The 16,453-nt window shown below is 39.9% G+C and overlaps 2 protein-coding genes and 1 non-coding gene across 12 annotated transcripts in view; 1 reads left to right on the top strand and 2 right to left on the bottom strand.

Moving 5' to 3' along the window:
* The window catches only part of eya4 (EYA transcriptional coactivator and phosphatase 4), a 45,224-nt gene extending 34,831 nt beyond the window's left edge, over positions 1-10,393 (top strand). For 4 of the 10 annotated variants that reach the window (XM_069158310.1, XM_069158308.1, XM_069158307.1 and 1 more), the window contains 7 exons: positions 2,696-2,785; positions 3,069-3,127; positions 3,465-3,625; positions 4,375-4,489; positions 5,227-5,348; positions 7,672-7,952; positions 9,426-10,393. In XM_069158310.1, the coding sequence (XP_069014411.1) occupies positions 2,696-2,785; positions 3,069-3,127; positions 3,465-3,625; positions 4,375-4,489; positions 5,227-5,348; positions 7,672-7,952; positions 9,426-9,506 (909 nt within the window). In that variant the 3' untranslated portion in view covers positions 9,507-10,393. The remainder of the gene's footprint in view (positions 1-2,695; positions 2,786-3,068; positions 3,128-3,464; positions 3,626-4,374; positions 4,490-5,226; positions 5,349-7,671; positions 7,953-9,425) is intronic. The other 6 variants (XM_069158313.1, XM_069158315.1, XM_069158311.1 and 3 more) reach the window with 3 other exon arrangements.
* A 550-nt stretch (positions 10,394-10,943) lies between these two features.
* Positions 10,944-14,586, bottom strand: rps12 (ribosomal protein S12). Its single transcript, XM_069158317.1, has 6 exons — positions 14,525-14,586; positions 14,354-14,400; positions 13,035-13,151; positions 12,736-12,838; positions 12,249-12,350; positions 10,944-11,031 (listed from the first exon to the last, which is right to left on the bottom strand). The coding sequence occupies exons 2-6, from the start codon at positions 14,365-14,367 to the stop codon at positions 10,969-10,971; spliced, it is 399 nt and encodes a 132-aa protein (XP_069014418.1). The 5' UTR covers positions 14,368-14,400; positions 14,525-14,586; the 3' UTR covers positions 10,944-10,968.
* Positions 12,553-12,635, bottom strand: LOC138203777 (small nucleolar RNA SNORD100). Its single transcript, XR_011178742.1, has one exon. It is a non-coding gene; the product is annotated as a small nucleolar RNA SNORD100 (small nucleolar RNA).
* Positions 14,587-16,453: the final 1,867 nt, after the last annotated feature.

Here is a 16,453-nt window from a genome sequence, read left to right as displayed (position 1 = left end):
TACAAAAATGATGATAAGCTTATTTAGCTCACCCTCTGTTATTTTTTATGAGTTCAAAGTAATAAATGTAGTGAGCACCACTGAAAGCCCTTTGGTCATTTTTGGCCCAGAATTTGCCTGTCAGGCCACCGTCCCTTGTGAAGGAAGTGCAAAGGTTGTTGAGGATGTACGCAGCATGACAAAAAGAGCTGCAGGAGGTATTCTGGACTGAAGAAAGTACTTTGACTTTATGGTTTTCAGGAAAAAAGCTAAGATTCCATCTCCAGATTTATCAAGTCAATTATCACTAAAAGCTTAACATTCTCCAAAAAACACACAACAATTTTAACGTCAGTTAAGGATAAAGCGGTAAGGGGAAGGTTTTAGGAAAGATGTGAAGACAACATTATCAATCAATGAAAGCAAACATGAATTTAAGTAACATTACTATGACAGCACACTTATCACCTGCCCTACCCACACCTCTGAAAACAAACCCACGCAGCCTTTTAAAAACACAACTCACATGGAAGACACAATGTGGACGAGCTTCATTTCGCTCAGTAGATTACTAATACTACATCAAATACTGCAGGAATGTTCCGGTCAATTTATGACAATGATCACATACATTATAAAATGAGTCTTTAAATGTAGCTATTAATAATTGTCAAATCTTTTCAACAGTTTAATCATATTTTAATGTGCTAATTTCTTCCTCGAACTGATGTTTATTCCAGTTTTCTCTGTGAACTTATTTGGTGGTCTCGCGTTCTCGCATAACAGCTACACTGTTTATAGTTCCCTGTATTTTAATAGTTCTTGGCTCTGATCTGGGATCATCCAATGCGGCCAAGGCTACAGATTTTTATTGGGTGATGTCGTTTCCTGTGGGCACCGGAGCAGCCACCAGCCTGCCTGAGCGGGTTTAACATCCCAAATCCATTCTGATATTCCTGTTTGGGAGCTGAACAAAAGCCGGCACAACGCACGCACAATTTGGAATCAGGCTTGCACAGAGTCACAAAGAACCTGGTTTTACAGATACGTTTTGTGGGCACTGATATGCTTCCTAGTTGCTCTGCAGTTGTGGAATTTAATGTTTGGCAATTGGAATTTAATGGGTATAAGAAAGAGTTGGAAATCGGAGTGTGTGCATGTGAATGAGAGGGAGAACACATGTGGCCTTGTGATTAATTCAGCTTGGATTGTGATATATTTACTGTAGAGAAACACTGAATTCAAATAGTAATGCCACAATGCAGGTGAGCACATATGCAAAAACGTTCTCAATTCAAGTCTGAACTTACAAACAAATAATGAATTTGTTTTCAGCGACTCAAATAAGCGAGTAATGTACCCTCTAAATCTGATAATGTGCAAAACAAGTTGCAAGCTTCGTCTACATTCACCCATAATGATCAATAAAGCATTCGTATTGAAAATTATAAGATAATCCTCTAAAAATTTCCCTGAAAATATTTGCAAGAGCATTTTTTTTCACCTCATTTTCTGCCGCTGCCCTCGAGAAATATCGTGGCAGCTGTGTCTGTTCACACCTCGCCCAAAATAGCATTTACACTATTGACATAGAAACCACAAGACTTAAGTGCCCCTTCTCATACGGCATTGAGAATACATCTGTTTCAAAATGATGTTTCCTTTCATGAATACACATATTCATACCCATCACACTCCTCATTTCTCACTATAAGAGTTATAACAACCAAGTATAATGGTCAGATAATCATGGAGTGTTCTCTGAGCTAAAATGACAACAGCAGAGGTGGAGAGTGGAATTGTTTCAGGCTACACTTGATAGACCAAAGTAATATTTAGCAACTCTCTGGGATTGATTGAACTTGGCACCAAAAAAAAAGCCACTTCAGCTTTTATGGAACCCAAACCACACAGTCGGTTACTCTCCTTTGGCCGGGAGCCAACATAATCATTACCTGAGAGACAAACTTAAGTGCCTCTTTTCTCTTTGACTGACAGGAAAGTAGGACAAAAAAATAGTCAAAATTGCTTCTATTGCTATCTGGAACTGTTTGGAGAGCCTGACACAATTCACATCTTTAAACTTTTTTTTTGCATTTTCTCACTCATGAATGCTCTCCATCCCTCTCTCTTTCCATATCTGTGTGCCTCGCTTGCTCGCTCGCTCACTTTCACTCTCCTTCCTGTTAGTTTCTTTCTATTCTGGTCGTCTGACAGCGTCAGCGAATCGTGCGGTAAGCTGTCGACCCTCGCTGACCTATCACAGATGATGGTTTTTGCAGCTGAGCCCCGGGCTGGCAGAGTGGGCTGCGTTCTCCCAAACACACACACACACACATACACACACACACACACGCACACACGCACGCACATACGCACATAACACATGCACTCCAAGCGTCTCCCTTTGAGGCTACCTACTCTCTGCAATACACGCACGAAGTGACACACTCTTCCTCTTGTCCTGCCTGCAAACTTTAGGAATGTTGATGGGACAGAGCAAGTGCAACCTGTCTGTCAGCATCTGCTGTGATGAGTGGAACGTACCAACGATACAAAAGGGGGTGGTGGGCAGCAGTGGTGTGAATTGGAAAAGTTTGGACAAACCTGAAAGGATTTTATGGGACTAGAAATGAAAAGAAATCATGGTAAACGACCTGGCAATAATCTGTTGTCTTGGTGATGCTATGATGATGTTATCTTCCTCCTCTGTTAGGACCCTCCCATGGCAGTAACGCTGGGTCTAAGGATGGAGGAGATGATCTTCAACTTGGCTGACACACACTTATTCTTTAATGACCTGGAGGTGAGACACTTTCAGACGGACACTACCAAAACACACACTTAGCATTTCTAATGGTGTTATTTTAAGGTGGGAGTTTTTGCATGGTATTTAAATTTTGCACAAAGATCAACATGAAAAAGTTAAAAGTTTCTTGTAGTCAGGCTGACATTCAGTTAAATATTACTACTGCCCTCTAGTGGTGGAACGTGATAAAGCATACTGTAAGTGCTACAATGTGTTTCCATTCTAATTTGAATACATGATGTTTGGTTATAATATGTGTTACTTGTGTCCTTGTATACAGGAATGTGATCAGGTACATATTGATGACGTGTCATCAGACGACAATGGCCAGGACTTAAGGTGATTATTTTACACTTCACAATTTTGTAAAATGTCAACAGTTGACAGTGTTTGTTTACTGTCTTCCATAGGTCGTGAATTCACTCCAACTGTTAACGTCAATAATATATTAATTTGATATTTTAAAAAAACATGCATAAAAATGTGTACATATTACTTTACTCCCTGCATTTTATGTAATTAATAATGAATGAATACATTTTTAAGTAAATACTGATTTGCATTCTTACAAATAAATGTTGACAGTTATGTTCATAGTACTGAATGACAATAATAACCATCTTTTTGTTCTACCAGAGCAGATTTTTCAAATAAAACATATCATTATTATTGACAGTACTTACAGTTTTGCAACTGATGGCTTCCATGCAGCTGCAACCAGCGCCAACCTGTGCCTGGCTACGGGTGTCCGCGGCGGGGTCGACTGGATGAGGAAACTGGCCTTCCGCTACCGACGGGTCAAAGAGTTGTATAGCACGTACAAAAACAATGTGGGGGGTAAGCCAATCAGAATACCTGGATACCGGGACTGGTTAGAGGGAGATACTGCATACAGTAGTGAGTTTTTGTTTATACAAGCTGTAAATTTACAAGACCTGAGAATCGTTGACATTTCATTAATGGTCTGTCTGAAAAGATTCATACACCAAAAGAATGAACTTGCCCTGTGTTATCTATATATCCCGGACAGGGGTCACTTGAAATTAGTTATAGGAATCTGAAGGCATAACGGAAGGAATATTAAAAGAATCCTCACCCTAAAGTCAAATATTACATGAATACATTCAAATGTACAAACAGTAGATGCAAAAAAAAAAAGTATGTAAAGTATGTATGTAGTTGTGTTTTTTGATTAATGTGGATTCATGAAAGCAAATATCATTAACAAAGCTGCTGCTGGCCAATTTGTTTTTCCCATTTCCCAAATTTTGACTCATTTAATGCCAAAATAAAACGATATTTCATATTTGCTCCTGACATGGTTTTGCAGTAGAGTCTAAAAACCAATATTGTTCACTCACTTTCCACTATAAAAAGGCCACTATAATATGAGTTTTAAAAGCTTTTTACAAAGCCATTTTACTATTAAACACAAATTATTGTGTGAGTAAACACAGTTTATAGAGTTTGTAAAAGATACCAACAACTAGTTGGCGATATCTCAAAAAAGGGCCAATATGAGAACATCCACATGGGTCTGACCCTTGAAGACTGCTTCGATTAAATAAGTTGCTGCTGTGTTTTAGGTCTGCTGGGTCCTGCTAAGAGAGACGCCTGGCTGCAGCTCAGAGCAGAAGTGGAGGCTCTGACTGACTCCTGGCTCACCCACGCACTCAAGTCCCTGTCCATCATCAGCTCCAGGTGCCACTCTCTGTTCGAATTATTCTTTCATTCACAGATTGTGATTTCTCTTCTAGCGCTCCCCATTTGTACCATCAAAATGTAAAGTGTTGGAACTGATCCATATTCAGCACCCAAGGACATTATTAAAGATCCATTCATCACTCTATCGGTCCATTCGTCTATCAATTCACTTACCCACCGCTTCTGTGCATAACATGGTCTGTTCTCTCTGTTCCCTCTGTTCTCTCTGTTCCCTCTGTTCCCTCTGTTCTCTCTGTTCCCTCTGTTCCCTATGTTCCCTCTGTTCTCTCTGTTCTCTCTGTTCCCTATGTTCCCTCTGTTCCCTCTGTTCTCTGTTCTCTCTGTTCCCTCTGTTCCCTCTGTTCCCTCTGTTCTCTGTTCCCTCTGTTCCCTCTGTTCCCTCTGTTCCCTATGTTCCCTCTGTTCTCTCTGTTCTCTCTGTTCCCTATGTTCCCTCTGTTCTCTGTTCTCTCTGTTCCCTCTGTTCCCTCTGTTCCCTCTGTTCTCTGTTCTCTCTGTTCTCTGTTCTCTCTGTTCCCTCTGTTCCCTCTGTTCTCTCTGTTCCCTCTGTTCTCTGTTCCCTCTGTTCCCTCTGTTCTCTGTTCTCTCTGTTCCCTCTGTTCCCTCTGTTCCCTCTGTTCTCTTTGTTCCCTCTGTTCTCTCTGTTCCCTCTGTTCTCTGTTCTCTCTGTTCTCTCTGTTCCCTCTGTTCTCTCTGTTCTCTCTGTCCCACAGGAGTAACTGTGTAAATGTGTTGGTGACCACAACGCAGCTCATACCAGCTCTGGCTAAAGTTCTCTTATATAGTCTGGGATCCGTTTTCCCTGTCGAGAACATTTACAGTGCAACAAAAATAGGTAAGACACACACATACACACACAGACTCCATAAATTCTAAACAATAATCGAATATTAATGGTAATATTACAGCCCAATGTATAGTGAAAGTCATTCAATAATAATTGACTATAATTTGATGTTAACTGTACTTTAACAGTTAAAAAGACATATTGTTGGTTATCTGTTATTTCAATGTTTCTTCATCTATTCCATATATCATTGATATCCTGTTGTAATATTAAACTCATTGATTTAGTTGGGCTCACGTTCACTGAACGGTTGGTTGGAAATGTTTGTAACATTTTATTTTACACCCATTTTATGTGTGTGACTGAACCCAATGCACTTTAAATTTCTACACAGGTAAAACACCACATGCTGGTTACAAACCTACACATACACACCTAGCCTCAACAACACGGTGTCACTTTACAATTTAGTTTACATATGAAATGGTTGTAATAATTACTGTACTACACGTACTCCCTTTTCCTCATTCACACAACACTGTTGGTTGTTAATCTTTTGACTGATGGGCAGTAATGTTATGTCATATTACACAACTTTACAGTTATTCCTTTACTTCTACAATGTGAAACTGAGAATTTAATCTGTCTCCAAAATCCAGTTTACTCAAATGTTCTTCTCTGTCAACAGTTTTCTGCGCACGGCAGTTGGGACAAAATTTTGTTACTCGAAGTGTTCTGGTTTCTGTTTGTAGTCCGACTCCTATTGACCAATCGCGTTTGAGTGTGATTTTTGGGTTTCATGCAAGTAAATAGTCCGTGTGAAGACCAAAATGCAATCTCAGAACCCATCGGCCTTTTTCGCTTTTTATTAGCTTTTTTTTTTTTTTTTTTTTTTTTTTAGCTGCAACGCAATAGCGGGGTCAGCCATAGAAAACCCAAACATGTCAGTGAGTGAGTGAGTGATGAGGTTACACAATTGATTTGTCCAAATGTCACGCCTTCCTGTATCAGTTTCAAATTGAAAGCCCTCCAGCGTTTCATGAATGGTCCACCCACTGCATTTTGACTTTATTACATGCTAATCTGTTTATAGAGAATGGTTCCAAACACCAACTCTGTTTTTGTGTCTCAAGTTGCTAATTGGACTGTGAACAATGACCAGCGTGAAAGAGAGCGGGATGGAGAGAGGGCCTCGATCGGCCACAGCCCGTAGAGACGAGCCTGTCAGGCCGATAGGAGATGGATTCTGAGATTGCTCAAATCTTCTCAAGCCAATGAAGTATAGTCACGTAAAATGAAATCAGTATTTCAAAAAAAAAAATGTCATGGATTAAACAGTTGAAAAGACAACCTGAAGTGACATCACATCAGACCACATGCAATCGTCTATACACAGTTGAAATTAATGAATTTAAATTCACTTGAATTAGTTTAATTAATTGATTAATCCAAGAAGTAACTACTATTATTTCTACCATTTATGAACTATTACAGTTATAGCTGCTGTACAACAGTGAGGGGAAATAATGGCCGTGTTAAAGGACAGCATTTCTCTCGAGATGGCGCTACGGATGGCTGCCTCGGTGTGTCGGTGCACGTTGCTTTGCCTTTTTAGTTTTTGACTGTTGTGCACCACTGCACCAAGACAGATTCCTTGTCCGTGAAAAGTTTCTTGGCAATAATAATAATAATAATAATAATAATGAATGAATAATAATTCAATTGTGTTCACAAGTAAGCACAGCAGTGGGGATATAGGTTATAGAGAGCAAAAACATTTTAGGAAAGAAAAACCCAAGCCAAGTCTGTGTGTGTGTCCCCGTGTGGTTTGTGAGCTTTTCTTACACACAGTTCAGCCCCACAGGCTTGATTTAAATAGACATAACAATGTGGTAACCTTGACAACCTCGCAATAACATTTAGGACACTCATGGTTGAGGTCAGATGCCTTATCCTATACACTCCCAGATACATTATTTAAATGGAAATACTGGTTTAAGCAAAGGACATGATGTGTATATGAAATATGCAGTGTGACATCTGCCATTACTCACAATCACATCTGCTGTTCAGGTTGTTGTGGCAACCACATTGATTGTGTTTCTCTGAATTGAAGTACCTCTCGGGATGCGCCATGTGGGTGTCAGGATTAATCAGATTGAGCGATCTGTTGTGGGAAAATGGTCTTTCTAAATGTGTGCGCGTGTGTGTGTGTGCGTGTGTGTGTGTGCGCGCGTGTGTGTGTGTGTGTGTGTGTGTGTGTGTGTGTGTTCACCTTACCTCGATGCACACAGCTCTGCCTCTCCCTGTGTTTTTATCTCCATCTAAACAACAAAGGAAAAACCTGTGAAAGCCATTTGTTTGTCTCCAGGCAAGGAGAGCTGTTTTGAGCGTATAGTCTCCCGCTTTGGCACTAACATTACATATGTTGTGATTGGCGATGGAAAGGATGAAGAGCATGCCGCCAGCCAGGTAAACAAACGCCTTCTAAACTTTGACCCCTCTGACCTTGTGACCCTCCTTCCTCCCCTTGTTTATTTGTTTTTTGCAGGAAAAGAGAGTTGCTTTGAACGCATAATGCAAAGGTTTGGCAGGAAAGTAGTGTATGTTGTAATTGGGGATGGTGTGGAAGAGGAGCAGGCGGCCAAAAAGGTAATGGACCCGCAACCTCACCGTGACCCTCCCCCCCCGCCTACTCCGCGCAGTGTGAGCTCTGATTGGACGAAGCCTGCCTTTCTTTGCTGTTGCAGTTTTGTGTTGGTTGTTCACTTTTTAATTTCCAGCTTTTTGTTTTCCTTTTTACGACGTGAAAGAAAACTTTTGATTGTAAATGTCAGACTGAAAATTTGAGGCTTGGTTGATATAATATACCAAATTTGTAAGCCACATGCAGCTAATTTCTCAAAATGAAACTGGTTCATTTGGGTCATTCGTTCCTAATCAGAATTTAAGTGACATCACCTTTTCATATAAATAAATGGCTGACCAAATGTACACAGCTTTGAACGATCTTATTTGTTTAAAGCAACAATGCTGTTTGTTGTCCGGTAATGTGATGTCTTATTATACTTCTCAGAGAAACGTTGAGTTAAATTAACGAGAGATTATTTGTTTTACTCTAAAGTTTATTACACTAGGATCTATTTGTTTAAGAACACAAATCCTCTCTTCTCCACCTTTTGGGTTTCATTCATGATACGAGGTGCTGGGATTTTTATGAAACAATGGCTCGACATTTTGGCAAATACTCTTGTTTGCGTTCTTATTGAGAGTTAGATAAGAAGACTGATACTACTCTGATGTCTCTCTTATGTAAGGCAGCAGCCGGGTAACTTAGCTTAGCATGAAGATCAAAAAACACGGGGAAATAGCGAGTCTGGCTCTGTTTCAAAGTAAAAAGAAAATCACTCGTGCAGCGTTTCTAAAACTCATGAACACAATACATCTCACGGAGTTTGAACAAAAAAAACCAACGTGTGAGAGCAATTGGATGTTTTATGTCAGCTAAACGCGTTTACTCTGGTCGCTTCATTGTGACGTCTTGTTGCCCTTCTTAAAACTGCAAAGTTGTTTTACACGCAAGTGCCACTCAAACAAGATATTACATGATAATGAATGATCTTTGGTAGATTTTTTTTTTTATACCTTTTGACAGAGCCAGGCCAGCTGTTTAGCCCATATAGTTTCACATTAACTAAACAGAGTTAGAGAACATCTTTTTCAGGTTCCGTTATGTGCAATAAGCAGCTGGGAAACATGAGACCCGTTGTCATTATCCCATTAGGTGCCACATAAATGTGGGGAATACAGCAGGGACAGTTTTGCCTTTTCCTACTTTAATTGCTAAGCTTAAGTTCACAGGCTGCTGAATGTAGACTTCTATTGACAGGCAGACATCAGAGCGATATCACTCTTCTCCTCTTAACATGAACCTCTGAACAAAAGCGAACAAGCGTACGTCCCAAAATGACAAACCTCTTCCTTTAAGCCTTAGACTTGCATGGATTTTGTTTGCGGTGCTATTGCAAAGCAAGCTACTGTAGTGTAGCTTGCATCACTTTAGGTGGTGGTGTGCAACTATTACAACAGTACATGTGGTTTTAATCCTGTGTGTCCACTCCACAGCACAACATGCCTTTCTGGAGGATATCCAGTCACTCTGACCTGCTGGCATTACACCAAGCACTGGAGTTTGAGTACCTGTAACTATTATAGCAATATGGACTCATGCAACGTTACCATGGACAGCCAGGCAGCCCCCTTCTTTTGTATCACTATTTAAGAACAAAACACACTACACTGCAACTGTTTCTGTGATTTTTTTTTTTTTTTTCCCTGTCTTGTTTTTTTTGAATGTCTGGACTTACAAACTCTTAACGGTCTTAAGAAACAAAGAGGTAGAGAAAAGGACAGAGGGTTCAGGAATAACTGCAACTACCCAACGCACCCCCCCGCCCCGCTCAGCCCTCCTCGTCCTGATGCTGGGGACAAACCTCTGTGAAAACCCAGTCTACTGTCCATGCAGCTGTGGCAGACTGAAACTGTCCAAGGCAAAAGACCTCCCCTTCTCCCGGGAGGATGTTTCTCTCCTTGATGTCTGGTGTTTGTGGTCCGAGCACCCAGGTTACACTGAGGACTGGCTGGTCACCTGGGATGAACCATCCTCAACCGAAGCATTAATTTGAAGGGCTTCTCTGTACAGACAGCATTATGTATACTGGGATAATGTTTTTGTTTTTTTTAAGTGTTTTCTTCCTGGTGGTATAATAATCACAACACAACAATGCAGTCTGTGGTAGAAATTTGTGTAAATTATTTACATTAAACTTAAAGGACAGTGGTGGATGTTGGGGGGTTTTTTTTGTCAAGGGAAGGAAATTAATTTTGGGGATCTTGATTTTTTTTTTTTTTTCCTCTGGATTTTTGTATTTGTTTGTTTCTTTCTGGGTGGGGGGGGAGGTTGAAGATGTGCATCATGATGTGTTGTGCCTTAATGTGTTTGAATGTCTTTTCTTTATTCAGAATTGTCTATGTATGTAGATATAAAGGAGAAAACCTACCCAAATGACCTATGCATCTTCTTCCATAATGTGTTTCAATGAAATCCTGAATACAATTTGCAAAAGCATTCTAATGTCGTGTCACGTTGGCATCAACAACAGCAATCTGATGACAAAACTTCAAACCTACTTTTCATTATGGCATCAGATACCCCATAATTTGGACTGAATTTATATGCCGTCCCTTCACTGGCACAAATGTTCCCTTCGTGGTTTATACTTCATATCCATCAACTGATTCCCTGCACAAGCAGGAAGGCTTGTTGTACACATGCCGAAATATCACGTCAGACCAGACAAAACTTTTTCACGGAGACGCTTGATTTGTCACTATCGGTATTACATGGGCGTATTTACGATGGCTCAGTTCTATTGTGCGTCCCAGTAAGAAATGACTGAACAAGCATGCAACCGCAGGACCTCCCTTTAGTGAAATGCAGCCTTCATGAATACACCTTTGTTTTCCTTACAATGGTGATTCGAAATGACTGCTGTGGAAAAAAGGTCTGTTGGCCTGATTTGACAAAACTCACTCTTGATCTAAATATCAGATCAACGGTAAAGCAACACCGGAGGCAAGAACTTTGTTTCCACGTTTTATTGACACCTCATTTCTTGGCTTTGAAGTATTCCTCAATGACATCCTTGGCTTGAGATTCCTTGCCATAATCCTGTGGGCAGAAAAACACAGTTAAAGAGTCTGACTGCTACGTCGGCGTGGCACATAAAGGTTATCGCAGATACACCTGCATCGGAGTACGTCGGCAAACGAGTAACAAGAAATTTCAAAAATGGAAAGAAAACTAGGTGGGCAAAAGGGCTCTTAAATACAACCACAATCCATCTGCAATTATTAGACAATAGACACTATTACAAAACTAGGACTAAATAAAAAAAAAAAAAATAACTCCAAAACGTACAACTAACAAAATAAATACACTTATGTCAGCAATAACACATGTTTGCCATCAATATTGTGTTAAACAAAAATTCATTCTCATTCTTCAGTCTGTAAATAGCAACTCAGGTTCTGTAAAAAAAAAAAATATTCTTAATATATTAAAAGATACATTCATATTATCGTGAATGATTCTGCAAACTTTTCAGACAAAGTATGTTGGTATGTACGAGGTTATCTAGAAACTCATGTCAGTCTATCTGCAGGGAACAATATCCAATAATTTAACCAATATCAACCTTAATGTAGCCGTCAAGCTTTGGTTCATAAGACGAGCAGCTTCCCAACACTCACCAACCAGTTCACTGCATTAACAACAACTAATCTCAAACTCCAGACTTTCATGTCAAATTTCCACTGAGATGCTTTTAAATTTAGAGAACTTTGTGTTCATAATGTGTGCCGGCATCCCATACAATTTCTACATCTGCTTGTTCTTAGTTGCAGTAACTGTATGGATATGCTGCTCTGACAGTGGAACAGTTCCAACCTCTGACTCCATCGTTTTGTGGCTACACCACTGTAAAAAAAACAACAACAACAAGAGGAAACAGGCTGGACATCTCGAGCATCATTTTTCTTTCACACAGACTGACAGCACAACAGAGTTATTAAAGTATCGATCGCAATGCTCGCAGAAACCGTGTTTCTGTATGTAGCCATTCTCAGGGACCCCAGACACCACAGGTAGGTGAAGGGGCTCGTACTCGGGCTGTAATCTCGCCAGGAATTAACACCAGTTGCATGGCACGAGGCACAGCAGCTGCACTTGACTGGCAAATCCGTTCCAAACTCTCAACTGTGTGCTCAGCATTGTCAAATATCCCACTGAATTTTAAGAGTTACTCTACGCTAGTTTTCCTTTAGGTCATTTTTTTTCATTTTTTTTTTTAATTTTTAATTGGCACAAAGAAAACAAGCATTATTTACCTTGACCACGACGCAGCTGCAGCCCACCACCTTGCGGGGTTTTCCCTCACGGTCGATCTTGCACAGTCCGACCCACTCGCCGAGCTTCTTGTTGTCATCAACCTGCAACAGTTAAAAAAAAAAAAAAAAAAAAAGTGTTGCAACCTTGGACATCAATATGCCATGCAAGTTTCAGAAAGGACCCATTTAGAAATGATCATTATTTCATTTTTTATATATACTTATAACATCACACATTGGTCCTGATAAACACAGGTTTGACTCAAGGTATTGGCTTAAAACGGTGGCAGTGTGCGTACACGACTGGATCTCAGACAGAAATTGGGTAACAGTGGCAATCTCCTCACAGTGTTCAGTAGAGGGAGCCAAACTATCATCAGCGATACAGCAGTACACAGCATCATGCTACCATCATCTCCACCGTTCACGCACACCAGTGTCATAACAGCTGACCCTGAATCAGTGTGGTGTTGGACCAGTTCATTACCTTGATCAGGTTGATCTGATGCTCAGCGCAGAGAGCCTCCACCAGCTTGACGTACATGGGCTCGTCGCAGTTGGCGGCAAGGACGCAGAGATGAGCCTGACGCCTGCGAAAGAGCACTGAAGTAAGTCGCAGTAAAAAAATAAAATAAATTTTTTAAAAAAAGGCTTAAACAACGTCACACGGACGGAATTTATGCGTCAACGACCGGCTTCCACATTACTGGTCAGTAGAGGAATACATCACAGATGAGGAGAAGACAAAACACTTTTATTTTTCCTTTTCTTTTCTTTTAAACTTACTTGTCCAGGGCTTTAGCAGCCTCACGGATACCACGGGCAAGGCCGTCGTGGATGAGTGCGGTCTTGAGCACTTCGGGGAGAGCAGTGTTGACATCCATCACACCTCCAGCAGCAATGCTATCGAACAACATTTAAAAGACACAATAAAGCTCAATACTTTTTCAGAAAATGGGCACGATGAATTAATCATCCCGGTTGAGCTTCCGGCATGTCGGCTCAGTAGAGCGAAGGGGTATCCCGACAAAAGCATGCAAATCATCATTCACGCGTCAGAGCGAGGAGGCCTACAACTCAACTTCCAATTCCTTCACAAGTGCGACGCTGCTCCAGCACTTCAGTAAAACCGTGTTTACGCGATAAGCTTCACGTCCAACAAGCCAACTGCATGACGGTGGATCAAAAAAAAAAAAAGGGGGCACTGTCTGGTTGTACCTGAACAGTGAACACTGCTGTGATGCAAAGGGAAGCGTCAAACTTTTGGGTTAAACTCGGGGAACAATGATCCCACAGGAGTGTTTACAGTTGCAGGTCAAGAGGGGCAGAAAGTCACTATCCAAAAAAAACAAAAACGCAATCAAACACCGCCTCCTCATGCTGCCACAGATTCATCTCCCAGCACACGTTTGATTCACGCCTTCTGCTGAACTTCCAGGTTGATGGAGAAACCCCTGACACACAAAAAGGCACGAAACCGGCGTGCTGATGTTGATCAAGCAATAAAACTTTGAATACTTCATCGTCTGCGTTATTGTTTGCCCCCTTTCCCATCGCACATCATGGTTTTGAAACGTGTTGGTCCAAACTCATATTTCCATTTATTTTAAAAAATAAATAAATAAATAAATAAAAAAAACTGTTAAATTAAGTATGTTGCTGAAGAATTAAAAAAAAAGGGAAACACTTCTGATCAAAAACTGTCTTAACTTTAGTCATTTACATTCATTTTCCTGGATCCGGCAACACTCCTCGTTGGGTTTATTCTGCATTAAGAAAACCAATTAAAAGTTTTGATCCAGTATTAAGACTTTTTTTTGTTTGTTTTTTCCCCCTTTTTTGCTGTCCACAAATTATATTATAATCTTTTTCCTGGAAATCTCTCCACTCTTTCACGTGCACTGCATCTCGGCTAAATTAGCCACTTAGCTCGCGTAAAATAACGTTGGTGACGATTATTTTTACGCACCGACCAACAACCTTAAAAACGTTACACGACCGGTATTTTTCAAATTGCAAAAGTCTTGGTGCCGTTTAATTGGTTTGAAACGATAATAATAATAAAAAAATAAATAAAAAAATAAAAAAAGAAGCGTTACGCTCACCCTTCCTCGGCCATCGTAGATTTTGGATGGATGGTGGACTTAAAGTTCTGTAATAAAGAAGAGACACGGAGGGGGAGTTATTATCCGCTGCAAACGACTCACTCGGGTGAAATTTGAAGTGAAGATGTTTGATAAATCGTGCGGATTGTGCGATGAGTTGAGGAGACGCACCCGACTCTACTCTCAAGCAGCGGGTAAAGAGGACGTCACAGGCCCGCGACATTGGTTTCATACCGATGGACCCTCCCTCCCCCGTCTGCGCCCGTCTGCGCCCGTGCTAGTGGCGTCCGATGTGCTGCCTGTTGTCGTTTTTAAATTGCCAGATTAGGTTTAGGTTAGGTAGTTACTTTATTAATCCCCGAGGGGAAATTTTTTTTCAATACGATGATAATAATAGAATAATAGAAAAGCAATAAAATAGCAGCAAAAAAATATAAAATATAAAATGCACAGTATATCCAACTGTGAATGTATATTACTGATGACACGAGCTGTCTTTCAAATGCTATTGGCAACCCGCAAATAGATAAACAAGAAACTTACACACACAAAAAAAAAGAAAAATATGAAGCATTAACTGACAAACTGAATCAACACTAAAAAAATTAAATTAAATAAAAAAAAAAAAAATAGGGAATCAAAACCCAAATTTGCAATTCTTGAATTATTGAATTATTGAAGAAATTTCCCCTCGGGGATTAATAAAGTGTATAAAATCAAAAAAATCAAAAAAAATAAGTAAATTACAAGTTTTGCCAAAATATTCAGCTGTTCGTGATAAATGCTGCTTTGTCCCTACATTGAAATCCAAATTTTCCATTTTTCGATATAAAAAAAACTTGTCAATTACTAACCCGAACATTTTAGTGGAATCAACAATTCTAAATGAGTTTACAAAAAGTCGTGCAATATGTTAGTTCATTGCATCAAAGAGTTGGTTTCCATAGTTCGTTAATTCATTGTTTGTATTAGCTCCTTTAAAATGTTTTTTTTTTTTTTTTTTTTTTTTTACGTGTTTTAACAGCTGGCTTTATCATCCATTCTGTCAAATCTTCATCTGAAAAGTAACTAGTAACTAAATAAGAGTATTTCCCCTTTGAAATGTAGCCTAGTGGAGCGAAAGTATCAAATGTAGCATCAAATGGAAATAAGTAGTCAAGTAAGTAGCCCACCTCAACATTGACTGCTGCTCTGCTGCTCCAATGTGGAATAATAATTTAAAAAAAAAAAGAAAAACAGAAGCAATTACTATATAGTCTACTAATTAAATGAGTAACAAACCAGATTCAAACTGCTTTCATACATTTTATTTCGATAATACAAACTTTTCAGATGTGCAACTCCAACAATCCTGCCTTTTCATGATGGAACAAGTAGTAAAACATTTACAGTCCGTGAAGCCGAATTTGCATTCTCTCTGAGTCGGATAGATCAGACATGAGTGAGTAATTTCTCATCAAACAGAGGTGGGAATATAACCTCATCTTTTAAAAATCGAATTGTTGTTTATGCAGATATTGCGTTGAGCGTAGTGATGGGGTTGAGCGTCCTTACAGCTGGTCGCTGTTCATTTTAGATTTTGAGGAAGTCCTCTAATTGTCCCATCTCAACGGCATTTTCAAATGCAGTGATGTCCTGCAAGCAAAAGGGTGTGAATCGGGGGTTTGGGGTAGAGAGACAGAAAAAAGAGAAAGGGAATGAGAACACATCTATTTTACAGATATCTTTTTAACATATTTTATAATACGTTGTTGGGTCTTACAACGAAGCATGCCTTCATACCTGTTCAAGAAAAAAATAAAGTCAAACTGTGCACACCGTTGCATATATTGGTGGCATCTGGGGTTGCCATTTAAAACAAGTGGGCGGTATATTAAACTATAAATAGTTATTTTATCCCTTTGTCTACGGGTTTTGTTTCTGTGACAAGGACAGTAACCATGTAAATGGTTTACAATCACTCATAAGTCAAAATATTGCAAAGATGGCACACTGTTGAAACACCTTGGCATTACTTCTGCAGGTTATTGTTTGAGACTTACTCCACAGTAGGTGTCTCCATTGCATATTTGTGGGGGCAGCGCAGTCGGGTTTCCTGCC

The sequence above is a fragment of the Embiotoca jacksoni genome, unplaced genomic scaffold (genome assembly GCF_022577435.1).
Source record: "Embiotoca jacksoni isolate LCO1_2020_lvr unplaced genomic scaffold, fEmbJac1.0.p SCAF_23, whole genome shotgun sequence".
NCBI lineage: Eukaryota > Metazoa > Chordata > Actinopteri > Embiotocidae > Embiotoca > Embiotoca jacksoni.
This window is presented reverse-complemented; position numbering and strand designations above follow the sequence as displayed.